General features: G+C 38.8%; 1 protein-coding gene across 1 annotated transcript in view; it reads right to left on the reverse strand.

The window, feature by feature from the left end:
* Nucleotides 1–15,980, reverse strand: part of PASD1 (PAS domain containing repressor 1) — a 60,066-nt gene that overhangs the window by 21,116 nt on the left and 22,970 nt on the right. Inside the window, exons 8-10 of the mRNA XM_075834361.1 lie at nt 13,269–13,387; nt 11,297–11,379; nt 128–234 (exon numbers count right to left, since the gene is read on the reverse strand). Coding sequence (XP_075690476.1) covers nt 128–234; nt 11,297–11,379; nt 13,269–13,387 — 309 coding nt within the window. The remainder of the gene's footprint in view (nt 1–127; nt 235–11,296; nt 11,380–13,268; nt 13,388–15,980) is intronic.

The raw sequence follows: 15,980 nt of genomic DNA on the forward strand, positions 1-15,980 counted from the left end.
CCGCATGTGGTTGGAGGTCATACTGTACAGTGTGTACTGGTGAGGATACACCATAAATGAATCTTTCCCAGTCTTCTAAATGAAACGTGGAAATCCCAAGAAACCAAGCAATGAAGGCGCGACTCACAGTGAACATGGCACCTTGCTAGGAGCTCCAGGTCATCTGCATGGTAGTAATCATACCCCGATGTCCCCAGCACTTCAAAGGGTAAATAGCCAATTATAGGTGGAGCCCTGAAATGATAAAAAAGTGATGTTAATGGGGGCAGCGGTGCTTGCTGGACTACCATAGAACACAATGCTCAACCTAAAAGCAGCCATCTCTGCACACATTGTAAGGAGGCCCATTACTGAGAGCCATTGACCTGCTTTTAGTGAGAATCACAATGGTTTGTCGAGTTCTGTCAGGGTTCTAGTAAAAGCGTTATGGTATTTTATCCAGCAATGCAAAGTCTTCCTGTAATAAGCAACATTTGGTAGAGGACATTCAAGATGTGATTATCACGGCACTTCTCCAAGTGTCAAGAAAATAGAAAGATGAATCAAAGGAAGTAATGTTCTTGCCCAAAGCAAAATGCCATGTCCTACTATTTAAATATATATTTCTTTAAAAACAATAAGGGCTTATTCACACGAACGTTGTATAGGTCTGAGTGACGGCCGTTAAAACAACGGCCGTCACACGGACACATTTATTTCAAAGGCGTAGTTCACACAACCAATGTTTTAACGGACCGCGTGAAGGGTCCGTTGAAAAATAGAACATGTCCTATTTTCTTCCGTTTTCACGGATCACTCGATAGACTGAAATATTTTAATTAAAAAAAGCAAAAAAAAAACAAAACGATTTTAAAGGTATAGCCTTTACGAAACCTGGTAGAACTATTTGAGATCTCAATGTTAGGGTGATTCATACTGCATCTTTATTGCAATGTGGCCAGGGGACTGCAGAAGCAGAAGTGAGGTGGACTGACAGAGAGCTAATCTAAGGATTATAAATCTTCACATTACGATCTTAAATCCCTGTAAAGCCTTTACTCTAATAAATTTCACTCTTGTCAATTCCCCCATTCGCCATTTTTATGATATTTAATTTGAACTTCTTACGGTATTATATTTTATGGTATCATATTGAAATCACTTTTGTTTGTAGCATGCGCAGTTTCACATATAGCTATTAACATATATTAGGAGCATTCTTCTATAATGTTAAGGATTATGTTTGATTTCATCTTGAAAAGAAGAAAACATCATATCTAGCAATTAAAAACAGCTCCAAAAATGGCTCCAGAAGTGACGTGCTACTTCTTTTTACAGGGCATCTTTTTACACGCCGTTTTTTAAAACGGCGGCATAAAAAACTCCCCGTCTGAACGAAACACAGTTTTTCCATTGAATTTAATGGGCAGATGTTTGTAGGCATTTAGCTATCGTTTTTTTCAGGTGTATTTCGAGGAGTTTACGCCCCGAAATACGCCTGAAAACAGAGCGTGTGAACATACCCTCATTCTGGTGATTTGCAATCAGTGAGTGTAGTCTCTACCCCAAGCACAGCACAGTAATCTGTTCTAGGAGAATCTAACCATCCCAATGCAATAGGAGCTCAGCTAATACATACTGTATTATACTCCAGAGCTGCATTCACAATTCTGCTGGTTATTATTACAAACAGTAAAAATACTTGTTGCCGGACAATGTATTTACAAAGTAACTCCGCTATTTATATAGATTATATCTTTGTAAACTGTAAAATGTTGATTGAAGGTTGTGAATAAAGAGGATCAGAGCAGCCTACATGCTCATGATAGGTCACACAGTTGAGCCCAGCCAAAATCATGTACTAAAATTCAGTGAAGACGAATCACAGCTGTATACAGTATGTGGTCTATACAGGCAAATCACACAGGACGTAATCCCCTTTCTAATCCCAAACCAAAGGCTAAACCTTGTGGCTAGTCAGTAATTCAATCTACAGTCGGATTAATTCTTTCACACACTTCCAACGTAGTGTAAGAGGGAATGTGAAAGTGGACAGTATGCTGGCTGCAGGTACCTGAGTAATGACAATCTTGAAATTTAACTCACAAACAATACAGGTGATTTTAGCATTTCTCAAGGTGTTCTGAAATAAATATTAAACTCAGAAGTAGTCCTTCGGGTTACTGTAAACTACAGAACAACTTCCACAATCGTCACACATCTGCGAAAGCTTATAGGACCTAGTGACAACTGGAATGCTGGACCATTGGGTTACTCTGGTCCCTGGAGGAATTTCATTATGTTCCCAAATTTAGTTTAGCCTGTCTGTCCTCATTCCTGGAAGTGAATCGGTTAAAAATAGGCTTGTTCATAAAGAAAAAGACAAAGATCTGTACAGCAAGTGTTAAATGTCTCAAAGTAGAGAATCACAGGTAGAAATCTCTGGGAAAGCTGATGGCGTATTAGGACTATTCCTGCCGTAGGCAAGATGATTCCTACTCCCATTGACTTCAATGGGAGGTTTGGTCAGAATCCGGCAGAAGATCGAGCAGGATGCTTCTTTTTCCCGCTAGCTGAAAAAAATCGAAATGAATGTGAAACAATTTTGTGGTGGAATCCGCCACAAATTTCCTCCGTGTGAACATACCCTTACTGATTGGATTCCTTTTTTAATCAAATCAATTATATGTAATTAATGTCACACAACTAAATGGCCCACCCTAGCGACTTCTTGGTAGGATGCAAGTGAAATCAATGTATTGTGTTCAATTTTTATGTTTTTAACCGCATAGTGTGGAAGGATGTTTTTTTTTCATCCCACCCACAAGCCGGAACCCACATATCTTATGGGCGGATTTTGGTACGGATTCATTGCGGATTTCACTTCTTCTACATTGAAAACGGTTGAATTTGCTGTGAACCTCCATAACAGTATAAGCATGCTGCAGATTTGAAAAGCTTTTCCACATGGCTGGTTCTGTAATCCACTGCGGATTTTCTGTGCACAAATCCGCACTGGGAATCCACAGCATTTCCATCCCATGTGCAAGAGGCCTAAGGAGTCACAAAATAGACAGTATTTTTGAGATGTCCTAAGACACTTAAGATAGTGCTAGGTAGGTTAGAAAAGAGACACGGCGCCGCAAATGAGTATCTGATAAGGTCAGAGAAATGGTGAATGCGGTGATTCCGCTTACCTCGGGTGGTGGACACCTTAAGGTGTCGGTAGGGCTTGAAAAGCTGCAGCCAGGTCCACGTCACAGTCAAAAACAAGTTGCTGTCAATGTTAGTAATGCGATAGGGTTGAGAAAAACGGGACCAACGGCGCTGCTTGGTTTTGAAGAATATCCACAACCATTCCAGTAGTAAAGGATAAAAGGGTTTATTGGTAATAGGCTACGTGTTTCGATGCCGCACCGGCATCTTCCTCAGGCCAATGCAGACTGGGCGGTTTCAACCTTATTTATACACTAGGGTAAGGAAGAAAGACCGCCAGAATGCAAAAGGGTCAAAGGTCATAAAAACAGAAATAAGAAAACAAAAAGATGACAGGAGAGAATAACAGCATAATACATTTAGACAACATTTGTGCACAACGATTATGTATATATTAGCCGAAAGCATTCATATTTTAAAAGCTTTTTGTAAAAAATTTTTTTTAGGGTTAGATTTTTACAACCATAGATTGTTTGTGTCAGCATACATACTGACACGTCATTAGCGGGGTTACACATAAGAGGGACTTTTCGGACCAAAATGCTGACTTTTAATTATATAACTGGTTGTGGATAGACAACAGTCATCAGGTTAGGACAGAATTGAAGTTTTGTTTATTTAATAGTATAGCGATGTAAAACTACAGGGTTTGTTGAATCGGAAGCGTCCCTGGTTACCACGGACCGCAACAAGTACGGAAGCCGGGAAGGATCAAAAATTTGTAATGAAACGCACAGTTGGAACGCATGAAGTTACGATCCTCGATACAGAAGAATCAGGAGAGGAACGAGGTGCCAGGACTGGTGAGTGAAAATGACCCGTACTAGGAAGGATATGCAGGGATATTAAATAATTAAATGATTAATTAATGAATTAGGGCTAAAAAAGGGGGGGGGCCCTTGTTAGAGATGGATATTATAAGGAACATGATAATACTGGTTTAGCTGTAAGTCGAGTTTGTGTAGAGATAAATAGTTAGCTAAAATGATGTAATTGCATGCCGTAAGCAGGAGAATGTTTGCTTGTATGATTGGAGGATACAATATTGTTAGGTTGAGGGCAGATCTAATAATATTATAATATAATATAATAATTTAATTAAAACATTTTTTAAAAAAATTAATAGAATAATAATACAATAATATAATAATCCCTGAATTTTTACCAGTGGGATAGAACAATGCAATATAATGGAATATATCCAAATAATGGTTTATATATCTGTTTTATGACGTGTTTGGTTTGAAATTGGTTTTGGTTTTATATATATATATATATATATATATATATATATATATATATATATTTTTATAAATATCTTTTTACACATATGTATATGTTAGATCCTATTTTAAATTATTCTAATGCGGACTCCGTGAGGTCATTCAAATCTTTCGGATGTAGAGTTTCTAATTTGTAAATCCAAAAGTTCTCTCTTTGTTTTAGTCGGGTGAATCTGTCTGGTAGGTCTAATGGAATCTGTTCAATAGGTGTGACCTTGATATTTGAGAAATTACATTTATGTTTGTACATGCAATGGCGGGACACGCTTTGTTTTAGAAAACCTTTAGTGACATTGAACCTATGTTTGTTTATACGGTTTCTCAGAGTTTGTGTGGTCCGACCTACATACTGGAGATTACAAGTGCATTCCAGTAAGTAAACGATATAAGTGCTCCCGCAATTTAGAAAATCTTTAATTATAAATTTTTCCCCGGTCGTTGTTGAGAAGTATTCTTTGCATTTATTTGTAATGTTATTGCAGCAAAGGCATCTATTTTGGCCACATCGGTAGGAGCCTTTTAAATCTTTCGTTTGACTCGGGTTTGATGTGTTTATTTTCCGTAGTTTACTAGGGGCTATTATATTTTGAATAGTTTTCGCTCGTCTATATGTGATATTGGGTTTAATTGGTATTAGTGGTTTTAAAAAGGGGTCATTGGTCAATATATGCCAATGTTTTTGGAGAATGGTAGCGATGGTATTGCTCCCTTTTGTGAATGCAGTAATGAAGTTTGTTTTAACCATTTTTTGACTTGATTCATTCTTGGTGTTTGTGTGTTTTACTTGAATGCATTCTTTTTGCGTAAGGCTCCTGGCTTTGGACTCTGCGCCTTTAATGAGACTTTTGGGGAAGCCTTTCTCCAAAAATCTCTGGTGTAAAATCTTACATTCTTGGTCAAAGGTTACATCATCTGAACAATTTTTTCTGATTCGTCTGTATTGGCCGAACGGTATGTTTCTAAGCCACGGGGGATAGTGTGCACTTTTAAAATCGAGATAGCTGTTTACATCGACCATTTTAAAATGGGTCCTAGTTGTAAAATGGCCATTATTTTTTCCTATTGTTAGATCTAAAAAATCTATGTTTGTATCCGAGAAGTTGTGGGTAAAAGTGAGGCCAAAATTGTTATTATTTAGAACTCCTATAAAATCACTGGCAGTCTTGGAGTCGCCCTTCCATATAAAAAACAAATCATCGATAAAGCGTTTGTAAAGCAGAATTTTATCTCTAAAAGCATGTTGGCTGAGGATGAGGGCTTCTTCAAAAGCCCCCATATAGAGGTTTGCATACGAGGGGGCAAACCGTGTTCCCATTGCGCATCCCTTTATTTGTTTGTAGAATTTACCATCGGAGTTAAAAACATTGTGTGTTAGAATAAAATCTACACAATCTATAATAAAATTGAGTTGTAAGTTTGAGTAACGTGAGTCTGTTGTGAGGTAGTCTAGGATCGCTTGTATACCCTGCGTATGGGGGATGTTAGTGTAAAGTGAGGATACGTCCGCTGTGATGAAACTAATATTAGATATATCACAGGTTGATTGTAATTGAAAGAGATCGTTTATGAGTTGAGTGGAGTCCTTGAGGAAGGCAGGTAATTTCATAACTAAGGGTTGAAGGTGAATGTCTACAAAGTGAGACAGGTTGCTCGTCAGGGAGCCTATTCCGGAGATTATTGGTCGGCCTGGTGGGTTAAGAAGGGTTTTGTGTATTTTGGGGAGGTGATACATAAATGGGATTAAATTTGAGCTCTTCATAATATAGGGTATCTGATAGTAGTCTGTGGGCTTCTTTTAAAAGAAGCCCACAGACTACTATCAGATACCCTATATTATGAAGAGCTCAAATTTAATCCCATCTCTGAGTTTATAATAGAATACAAATCCTTGATAGAAACTGCTTTTACTAATAACCTTCTATGTAAAAAAGAAAAAACTTTTTTGAATGTCCCATTCCCAAGCATCCCATTTATGTATCACCTCCCCAAAATACACAAAACCCTTCTTAACCCACCAGGCCGACCAATAATCTCCGGAATAGGCTCCCTGACGAGCAACCTGTCTCACTTTGTAGACATTCACCTTCAACCCTTAGTTATGAAATTACCTGCCTTCCTCAAGGACTCCACTCAACTCATAAACGATCTCTTTCAATTACAATCAACCTGTGATATATCTAATATTAGTTTCATCACAGCGGACGTATCCTCACTTTACACTAACATCCCCCATACGCAGGGTATACAAGCGATCCTAGACTACCTCACAACAGACTCACGTTACTCAAACTTACAACTCAATTTTATTATAGATTGTGTAGATTTTATTCTAACACACAATGTTTTTAACTCCGATGGTAAATTCTACAAACAAATAAAGGGATGCGCAATGGGAACACGGTTTGCCCCCTCGTATGCAAACCTCTATATGGGGGCTTTTGAAGAAGCCCTCATCCTCAGCCAACATGCTTTTAGAGATAAAATTCTGCTTTACAAACGCTTTATCGATGATTTGTTTTTTATATGGAAGGGCGACTCCAAGACTGCCAGTGATTTTATAGGAGTTCTAAATAATAACAATTTTGGCCTCACTTTTACCCACAACTTCTCGGATACAAACATAGATTTTTTAGATCTAACAATAGGAAAAAATAATGGCCATTTTACAACTAGGACCCATTTTAAAATGGTCGATGTAAACAGCTATCTCGATTTTAAAAGTGCACACTATCCCCCGTGGCTTAGAAACATACCGTTCGGCCAATACAGACGAATCATAAAAAATTGTTCAGATGATGTAACCTTTGACCAAGAATGTAAGATTTTACACCAGAGATTTTTGGAGAAAGGCTTCCCCAAAAGTCTCATTAAAGGCGCAGAGTCCAAAGCCAGGAGCCTTACGCAAAAAGAATGCATTCAAGTAAAACACACAAACACCAAGAATGAATCAAGTCAAAAAATGGTTAAAACAAACTTCATTACTGCATTCACAAAAGGGAGCAATACCATCGCTACCATTCTCCAAAAACATTGGCATATATTGACCAATGACCCCTTTTTAAAACCACTAATACCAATTAAACCCAATATCACATATAGACGAGCGAAAACTATTCAAAATATAATAGCCCCTAGTAAACTACGGAAAATAAACACATCAAACCCGAGTCAAACGAAAGATTTAAAAGGCTCCTACCGATGTGGCCAAAATAGATGCCTTTGCTGCAATAACATTACAAATAAATGCAAAGAATACTTCTCAACAACGACCGGGGAAAAATTTATAATTAAAGATTTTCTAAATTGCGGGAGCACTTATATCGTTTACTTACTGGAATGCACTTGTAATCTCCAGTATGTAGGTCGGACCACACAAACTCTGAGAAACCGTATAAACAAACATAGGTTCAATGTCACTAAAGGTTTTCTAAAACAAAGCGTGTCCCGCCATTGCATGTACAAACATAAATGTAATTTCTCAAATATCAAGGTCACACCTATTGAACAGATTCCATTAGACCTACCAGACAGATTCACCCGACTAAAACAAAGAGAGAACTTTTGGATTTACAAATTAGAAACTCTACATCCGAAAGGTTTGAATGACCTCACGGAGTCCGCATTAGAATAATTTAAAATAGGATCTAACATATACATATGTGTAAAAAGATATTTATAAAAATATATATATATATATATATATATATATATATATATATATAAAAACCAAAACCAATTTCAAACCAAACACGTCATAAAACAGATATATAAACCATTATTTGGATATATTCCATTATATTGCATTGTTCTATCCCACTGGTAAAAATTCAGGGATTATTATATTATTGTATTATTATTCTATTAATTTTTTTAAAAAATTCTTTAATTAAATTATTATATTATATTATAATATTATTAGATCTGCCCTCAACCTAACAATATTGTATCCTCCAATCATACAAGCAAACATTCTCCTGCTTACGGCATGCAATTACATCATTTTAGCTAACTATTTATCTCTACACAAACTCGACTTACAGCTAAACCAGTATTATCATGTTCCTTATAATATCCATCTCTAACAAGGGCCCCCCCCCTTTTTTAGCCCTAATTCATTAATTAATCATTTAATTATTTAATATCCCTGCATATCCTTCCTAGTACGGGTCATTTTCACTCACCAGTCCTGGCACCTCGTTCCTCTCCTGATTCTTCTGTATCGAGGATCGTAACTTCATGCGTTCCAACTGTGCGTTTCATTACAAATTTTTGATCCTTCCCGGCTTCCGTACTTGTTGCGGTCCGTGGTAACCAGGGACGCTTCCGATTCAACAAACCCTGTAGTTTTACATCGCTATACTATTAAATAAACAAAACTTCAATTCTGTCCTAACCTGATGACTGTTGTCTATCCACAACCAGTTATATAATTAAAAGTCAGCATTTTGGTCCGAAAAGTCCCTCTTATGTGTAACCCCGCTAATGACGTGTCAGTATGTATGCTGACACAAACAATCTATGGTTGTAAAAATCTAACCCTAAAAAAAAATTTTTTACAAAAAGCTTTTAAAATATGAATGCTTTCGGCTAATATATACATAATCGTTGTGCACAAATGTTGTCTAAATGTATTATGCTGTTATTCTCTCCTGTTATCTTTTTGTTTTCTTATTTCTGTTTTTATGACCTTTGACCCTTTTGCATTCTGGCGGTCTTTCTTCCTTACCCTAGTGTATAAATAAGGTTGAAACCGCCCAGTCTGCATTGGCCTGAGGAAGATGCCGGTGCGGCATCGAAACGCGTAGCCTATTACCAATAAACCCTTTTATCCTTTACTACTGGAATGGTTGTGGATATTCTTCAAAACCAAGCAGCGCCGTTGGTCCCGTTTTTCTCAACCCTATCGCATTACTTAAGATAGTGGGTACATTTAGGGTATATCCACGTACAGTGTAAACACTGCAGAATTTCTATCCAGATTTTCCATGTGGAGATTCCGCAGTGTAATACAGCAGCAGCAAAGTTTATGGGATTTGAACAAATCTCAACCACACGCTGCAGAAAAAAAATGCTGAAAATATGTGTGAAAATGTACGGATTCTCCATCTGCAGCATGTCAATTTCTCTTGCAAAATCGCTGCGATATTTCTGCACGGGCAATCCGGATGGAACTTCCACAGTGTTTACAGTGCGTGCGGATGTACCCTTAGGCTAGATTTACATGGGCGCTGCACATCTCTGACGTGAAAAACTGCAGTTTTTCACGTCCGAGGTGCATCCATCCTCTGCGCTGCAGGACGCGATATCACGCATCCCCCGTAGACTGGAGTCCATGGAGGGATGCGTGAAGTGTGAAAAAATAGGACACTTGCACTTTTGCACTAGGGGTAAAAAGTTACCATCAGAAAATAAAAATGTTGTCAATCCGAGGGTTTTATTTATATCCCGATTCAAGTTTTGAAAAATGTAAAAAAAAAAACAGAAATGTTTAACGTTATTACCAGATTTATTTTTAATAATGATTGCCGGTAAGGAATAGTATGCCATGTGTCTGTAGTTCTTTGCTTTTATATAAATAGATAAGGGCCTGTTCACATCTGCGTTGGGCTTCCGTTCATCTGTTGAACGGAAAGTCAAACGGAAACTATCGCTTCTGTTTGCATTACCATTGATTTTAATGGTATTTGTTCTCTTTCAGTTCCGCTAGGTTTCTGTTTTTTTTTACAGAAACAATACCGTAGTCGACTGCAGCCATATGGATAAAAGAAACCGCAATCAGAAAATGACTAGGGTGGCTGCTAAAAAATGATCTCTACAAATCAGGAAGTGTCAACCTATTGTGAGGCTCCGTGGCCAGCGTGGGAACTGCAAGATTTTTTATTTTTTTTTATGCTGATAGTAACATGGAAACAAAGTACCATCGAAAAAAATATGTCGAGTGTAAAGACTGGATTTAAACAAGTAGTACATTGACGATACATCCCCTTAAAGTCAAATGCATTTCCATCATTAATTGACTGATACATGGATGCAATATGCATATATCGTTCAATACAAAACTAAAATTAAATTTAAAAAAAATAGGACTAATTCAGGACCATGATGCAATCCTTGAAAGCTTACAGACTAGAAGAGCTTACCCTTTATTTCCGTAATATGATGCCAGAGTGATTATTTATTTAAATTGAATGGTCCAGTACCCAGGTCATCCCCACATCTAACTTTATCACCAATGGCCATTAAGGGTACATTTCCATTACTGATGGAAGGGTTATTTCAGAATGACAACCCCTGTTAATATTCCCTATTTAAGCATATGGATGTCATAGAGAGATGCCCTGTAAGAGCGGCTCCTTTTTTGGCAGACCCAATGTATCCATATATTACATGGTTGGATATTGATGTTTGACTAGACACGACTTCTTCAAGCGATAGCAGCGATCCGCTGCTGTAGGTTCGAGAAGCTGATCACCGGGCTGGTTTCTTTTTAAAGAGGGTTGTCTTCGTGAAACAACCTCTTTAAGGATCTGTTCACAGTGGCCATCGTTGATTAGTTTTGTAATGCATCCTAATCCATTGACTTATTATGTGTCCGTGTGCAAGGTATGCTAAATGGACAATCTATATTTTTTGTTTTTCACCATGCCTCTTCCCCCATGGTAATATTAGCATTGTATGATCTCAGTATCCTGCACTTTAAAGGAAATGCCAGTTTCTATAGCTAAACTTGTGGATATTTAGAAGTGGCTTGCTCTGTCTTGTGGACCTGAAGAAGGAGATTATTTTTACAAACCATAAACACACTATATTAAATTTACCTGTGGTCTAAAAAGAGAAATTTCCACTCTAAGCTGTGCCTCGATGTAAACTCTTCACAGGGCTCTTCTATGTTGCACAACTCCTGCAAACATATACACAGATAACATGAAAATTCATTCTCATGTAGCAAATCATAAATTTTTTATTATAAATATAGTAGTAACAACATGACCATAAGGCGCTATTATGATGGCATTGTGAACATTCTATAACCCACCATTGTTTTTGAAAGATGTATTTATCATATTTATTTATAATTTAACAAAGGAAAAAAATCCCTGTCAATGGTTCTGTCCTCCCCAATGATATTTCTTACCCTGATTTCCAGCCCTTGTCGTCCTCCCCTTTCATTTCTCTAGCGCTATAGTGGGGTGTGCTCTAGCTAGCGGCCTCGTGACCTGCAGAACTAGTCTATCTAACACAATTCACCCTAGAGTCTCCTACATTGCTGGTACAAGGCTGGGTGAACTAGCAGACCGCGCATGTGTGGTTCATTGGATGCTCCCCTGGAAAACATAGTAGTGAATGGGGCTGCATTGTGAAGTTCTTGCCACGCTCGGCCAACTTTCACCTGGCGTCAATGGGAACGAGCTGCAAACAGATAATAAGGTGCACGTCTAAGGTATTTTTTTCTATTAGACGCTGTAAAAGCAGGGGTAATATGCAATTGGTAATTTTTTAGCATTTTTATAATTTAATTTTTGTATTAATTCTGCTGTATCATGACATGATCATTTCTGCTGGAATACACCTTTAAGTTGTAAAACGATGGCACATTGTTATGGTAAAACCACTGACAAGCTATTTATACATATATAATGATATTCTACATTCAGTATATTCAGTTCAGTTTTAAAGTGTGCTGAAAAAAGATTTTTATTTGTCCTTTGGATCCACAAAGCTAAAAAATTCAATAGGCGAAGCCACAGTAGCAGTCACCTTTGGTGCACCTGCCTTTCATTCTGAGAGGGGCACATTTCTAAGCACTATTTCTTTTAATCGTATCTGTGATGTATGTGTGCCAGCTAAAATACTGTGTTTGGCAGGCATACATATTGTGTATGTAGGCACCCTCCGCCAGACAGTGTATGGGGGCCCTTTCTGACAAGCAATATGTATGTAGGCACTCTCTGGCAGACAATGTATGAGGGCCCTTTCTGACATACACTGTGTATGTAGGCACTTTCTGCCAGACAGTGTATGAGGGCCCTTTCTCATTGGCACTGTGTATGTAGGCACTCTCTGGCAGACAATGTATGAGGGCCCTTTCTGGCAGGCAATGTATGAGGGCCCTTTCTGACATACACTGTGTATGTAGGCACTCTCTGCCAGACAGTGTATGAGGGCCCTTTCTCACTGGCACTGTGTATGTAGGCACTCTCTGGCAGACAATGTATGAGGGCCCTTTCTGGCAGGCACTGTGTATGTGGGCACTCTCTGGCAGACAGTGTATGTAGGCACTCTCTGGCAGACAATGTATGAGGGCCCTTTCTGACATACACTGTGTATGTAGGCACTCTCTGCAAGACAGTGTATGAGGGCCCTTTCTCACTGGCACTGTGTATGTAGGCACTCTCTGGCAGACAATGTATGAGGGTCCTTTCTGGCAGGCACTGTGTATGTGGGCACTCTCTGGCAGACAGTGTATGGGGGCACTCTCTGGCAGACAATGTATGAGGGTCCTTTCTGGCAGGCACTGTGTATGTGAGCACTCTCTGGCAGACAGTGTATGGGGGCACTCTCTGGCAGACAGTGTATGGGGGCACTCTTTCTCAGACACTGCATATGGACGCAATTACAGTAGTGAATATGTCATATGGAGATGCACAACTGAATTTTTACTGAAATCTACTCTGCTGAACTAAACTGGGGGTAAGGAAATGGTGCATAATTTGTCTTATGTTCCTAGGGTGCCAAAGCACCTTGTTTCTCCCCTCTACTTGCATATTATCAAGTCATTTTTGTACTCACCTTCAGGAACTGTGGAGTGACAAGACGGACCGTTGCTACAAGACATATCTGCTCTTCGCTAGATGACCGGAACGCCCTTGCAACAGCTGACTCAAAGCCATTATATGACGATGTAGGCACTGTAATAAAAGCAGACAGGTGGCCACATCAGCACATTTTAAAATGAGATGTTTCTACTTATCAGAACACAATTCTCCTTCTGTCAGCAGTTCCGGTGTACACATAACATAGCATGATCTTATCCTAGCTCTACACATACTGCACTTCAAAACATTCAAGAGAGGACGGATTACTTAAAGCGGTGACTCTGGGGAAATAATCTTCCCATACTTAAACACTGTATCAAGGTCGTCAGATGTATCTGCATATTGTATAAAGGTGACTCTGAAATACAAACAAATGAAATATATAGCAGGGCACATATGAAACTGACTGATTTTTTGGGAGTTAACATGTCACAAGCCAGTGCGTCATGTTTATAAAGCATCTGGTCGCCATTTTATGCACGTCTTCTGCAAGTCAAACCGGTTTCCGTTTGGGATGTGGTTTAATTTGTCCCCAGCGTGCATCAAATTCATAAAGCGAGAGTGAAATTTAAGGCGCGAAGTAAAATGTTGGGCAGCCTAAGTCTAGTTAGACCTTTGAACATGTGACATTTAGCTTCAACATATAGATCTTGGGCCAAATTCTTATACATTCATATAATGATTTGGGGAATTTTGAGCCATTTTTGACAACATAAAATTGTCGGCAAAATTACACTTTTATAAATGTGTCCTAATATATTATTAAGGATACTGCAAACATAGTAACACGGAAGAGTCCGTCCTAATATAGTCTGCATGAAGTCAAAAATCCATATAAATAAATTTACATGTCAGAACATTTTAATTTGCAATGTCAACCTGAATTTTTTTATGTACACAAATAGATGAGTTTAACTAAAATGCTGCACCCCTTTTAACAACAGAAATTAAAATAGTAGTCTGTGCCAGGAAATGTGTCAGCGGGCCGGGATACATATTTGGAATGAAAGCTAATGCAATTAAACCAGAAAACTGATGTTAAAGCAGATCTGTCATTATACTATGCTGCCTATGTAAGGACAGAAACGTATGACAGATCCACTTTAATGCAAATATGTGCCACTCTCAAAGCTTCAATTTTACCAAGAATAATTACATTCACTAATAGTAAGCACAAATAGATATAATATTTGGTTAGTACATGGGTAGGTCATGTGAAATGGGTGCATTTTGAAAACCGTATTGAAAAAGGAATATAGCATTGTATTTGTACATTCAGATTCCTGTAATGACCAATAGCAACAAACAATCGTAACGATATTGTGGAATTGTACGGCCAGGATCACACACGCAATTTTGGTGCAGTTTTTCTCTTTTTTTTTTTTTTAGAAGGGAAATGCATCAGTCTTATATTTATACATTTTCTTCCTTTTAGATCCACTTTTGTTTTTGGCTCAAAAGCCAGAAACTGTATCAATACTGTGTGTGTTTTTCCATGCGTATTTTCTATGGCCCCATGCACACGACCATGGTTTTCATGGATCAGTGCTGGGGCCGTGAATCCGGATCGCAAAAACTCAGGACAAATCATTTTAAAAGTCTGGATTTGCGGGTTCACACTACTGGTGAAATCATTTCTTTTTGTTGTGGATCCGTGTATCCTGATGACACATGGATGTACAACAAAGGGTTTTTTTGCGGCCTGCAAAACCACTGCTGTCGTGTGCATGAGGGGGACATACACAGCTTAAACACTGTTGGTTTTCCACAACAGATTTAATTGCGGAAAATCCGTAGCGTATTACAGTAGTAGCAGAGTGGATGAGATTTGAGCAAATCTCATCCACACACTACGGAAAATAAGTCGCCAAGAAGCCATTCAAAAATTGACCTGCGGTGCAGTTTTTTAATCCGCAACATGTCAATTTATGCTGTGGAATCTCTGCTTTTCTGTTACAGCTTTTCCCCATTGAATTCAATGGGGAGTTAAAACCTGCAACTAATAGGCAACTGTTGCAATATTTGCAGCGAAAAATCTGCGATTCTGCCGCAAAAATCGCAAATTAAAATAAAAAAAACAATCATTTTTTGGGTTTAACCCCTTAGTGACCACTAATACGCCTTTTTACGTCGGTCACTAATGGGCTTTAGGCTAGGCTGACGCCTTTTCACGTCAGCCTAGTCTAAGTCCTGCACGGGTCTCCCGTGCAGGCAGGAGCCGGGGCTCTGCTGTCTGATGACAGCTGAGCTCCTGCTCCAACGCCCGCGATCGAAGTTTACTTCGATCGCGGCCGTTTAACCCGTTAAATGCCGTCGTCAATAGCGACCGCGGCATTTAACTTTGTTTACAGAGGGAGTGCGCTCCCTCTGTCACCCATCGGCGGCCCGCGAATTAAATCGCGGGTCTCCGATGGGGTGTCATGGCAGCCGGGGGCCTGATAAAAGCCCCCAGGTCTGCCCTGGACATATTCCTGTTAGGACGCGCCGGAGGCACGTCCTAACAGATTGCCTGTCAGATTTACACTGACAGGCAATAATGCTCTGGTATACGAAGTATACCAGAGCATTATAGCAGCGATCGGAATATCGCACAGTAAAGTCCCCTAGTGGGACTAATAAAATCAGTCATCAAAGTGAAATAAAGATTATTAATAAAAAGTACAGTAAAAAAATAAATAAAAACATT

This window comes from Rhinoderma darwinii, chromosome 8 (genome assembly GCF_050947455.1).
Source record: "Rhinoderma darwinii isolate aRhiDar2 chromosome 8, aRhiDar2.hap1, whole genome shotgun sequence".
In the NCBI taxonomy this organism is placed as follows: Eukaryota; Metazoa; Chordata; class Amphibia; order Anura; family Rhinodermatidae; genus Rhinoderma; species Rhinoderma darwinii.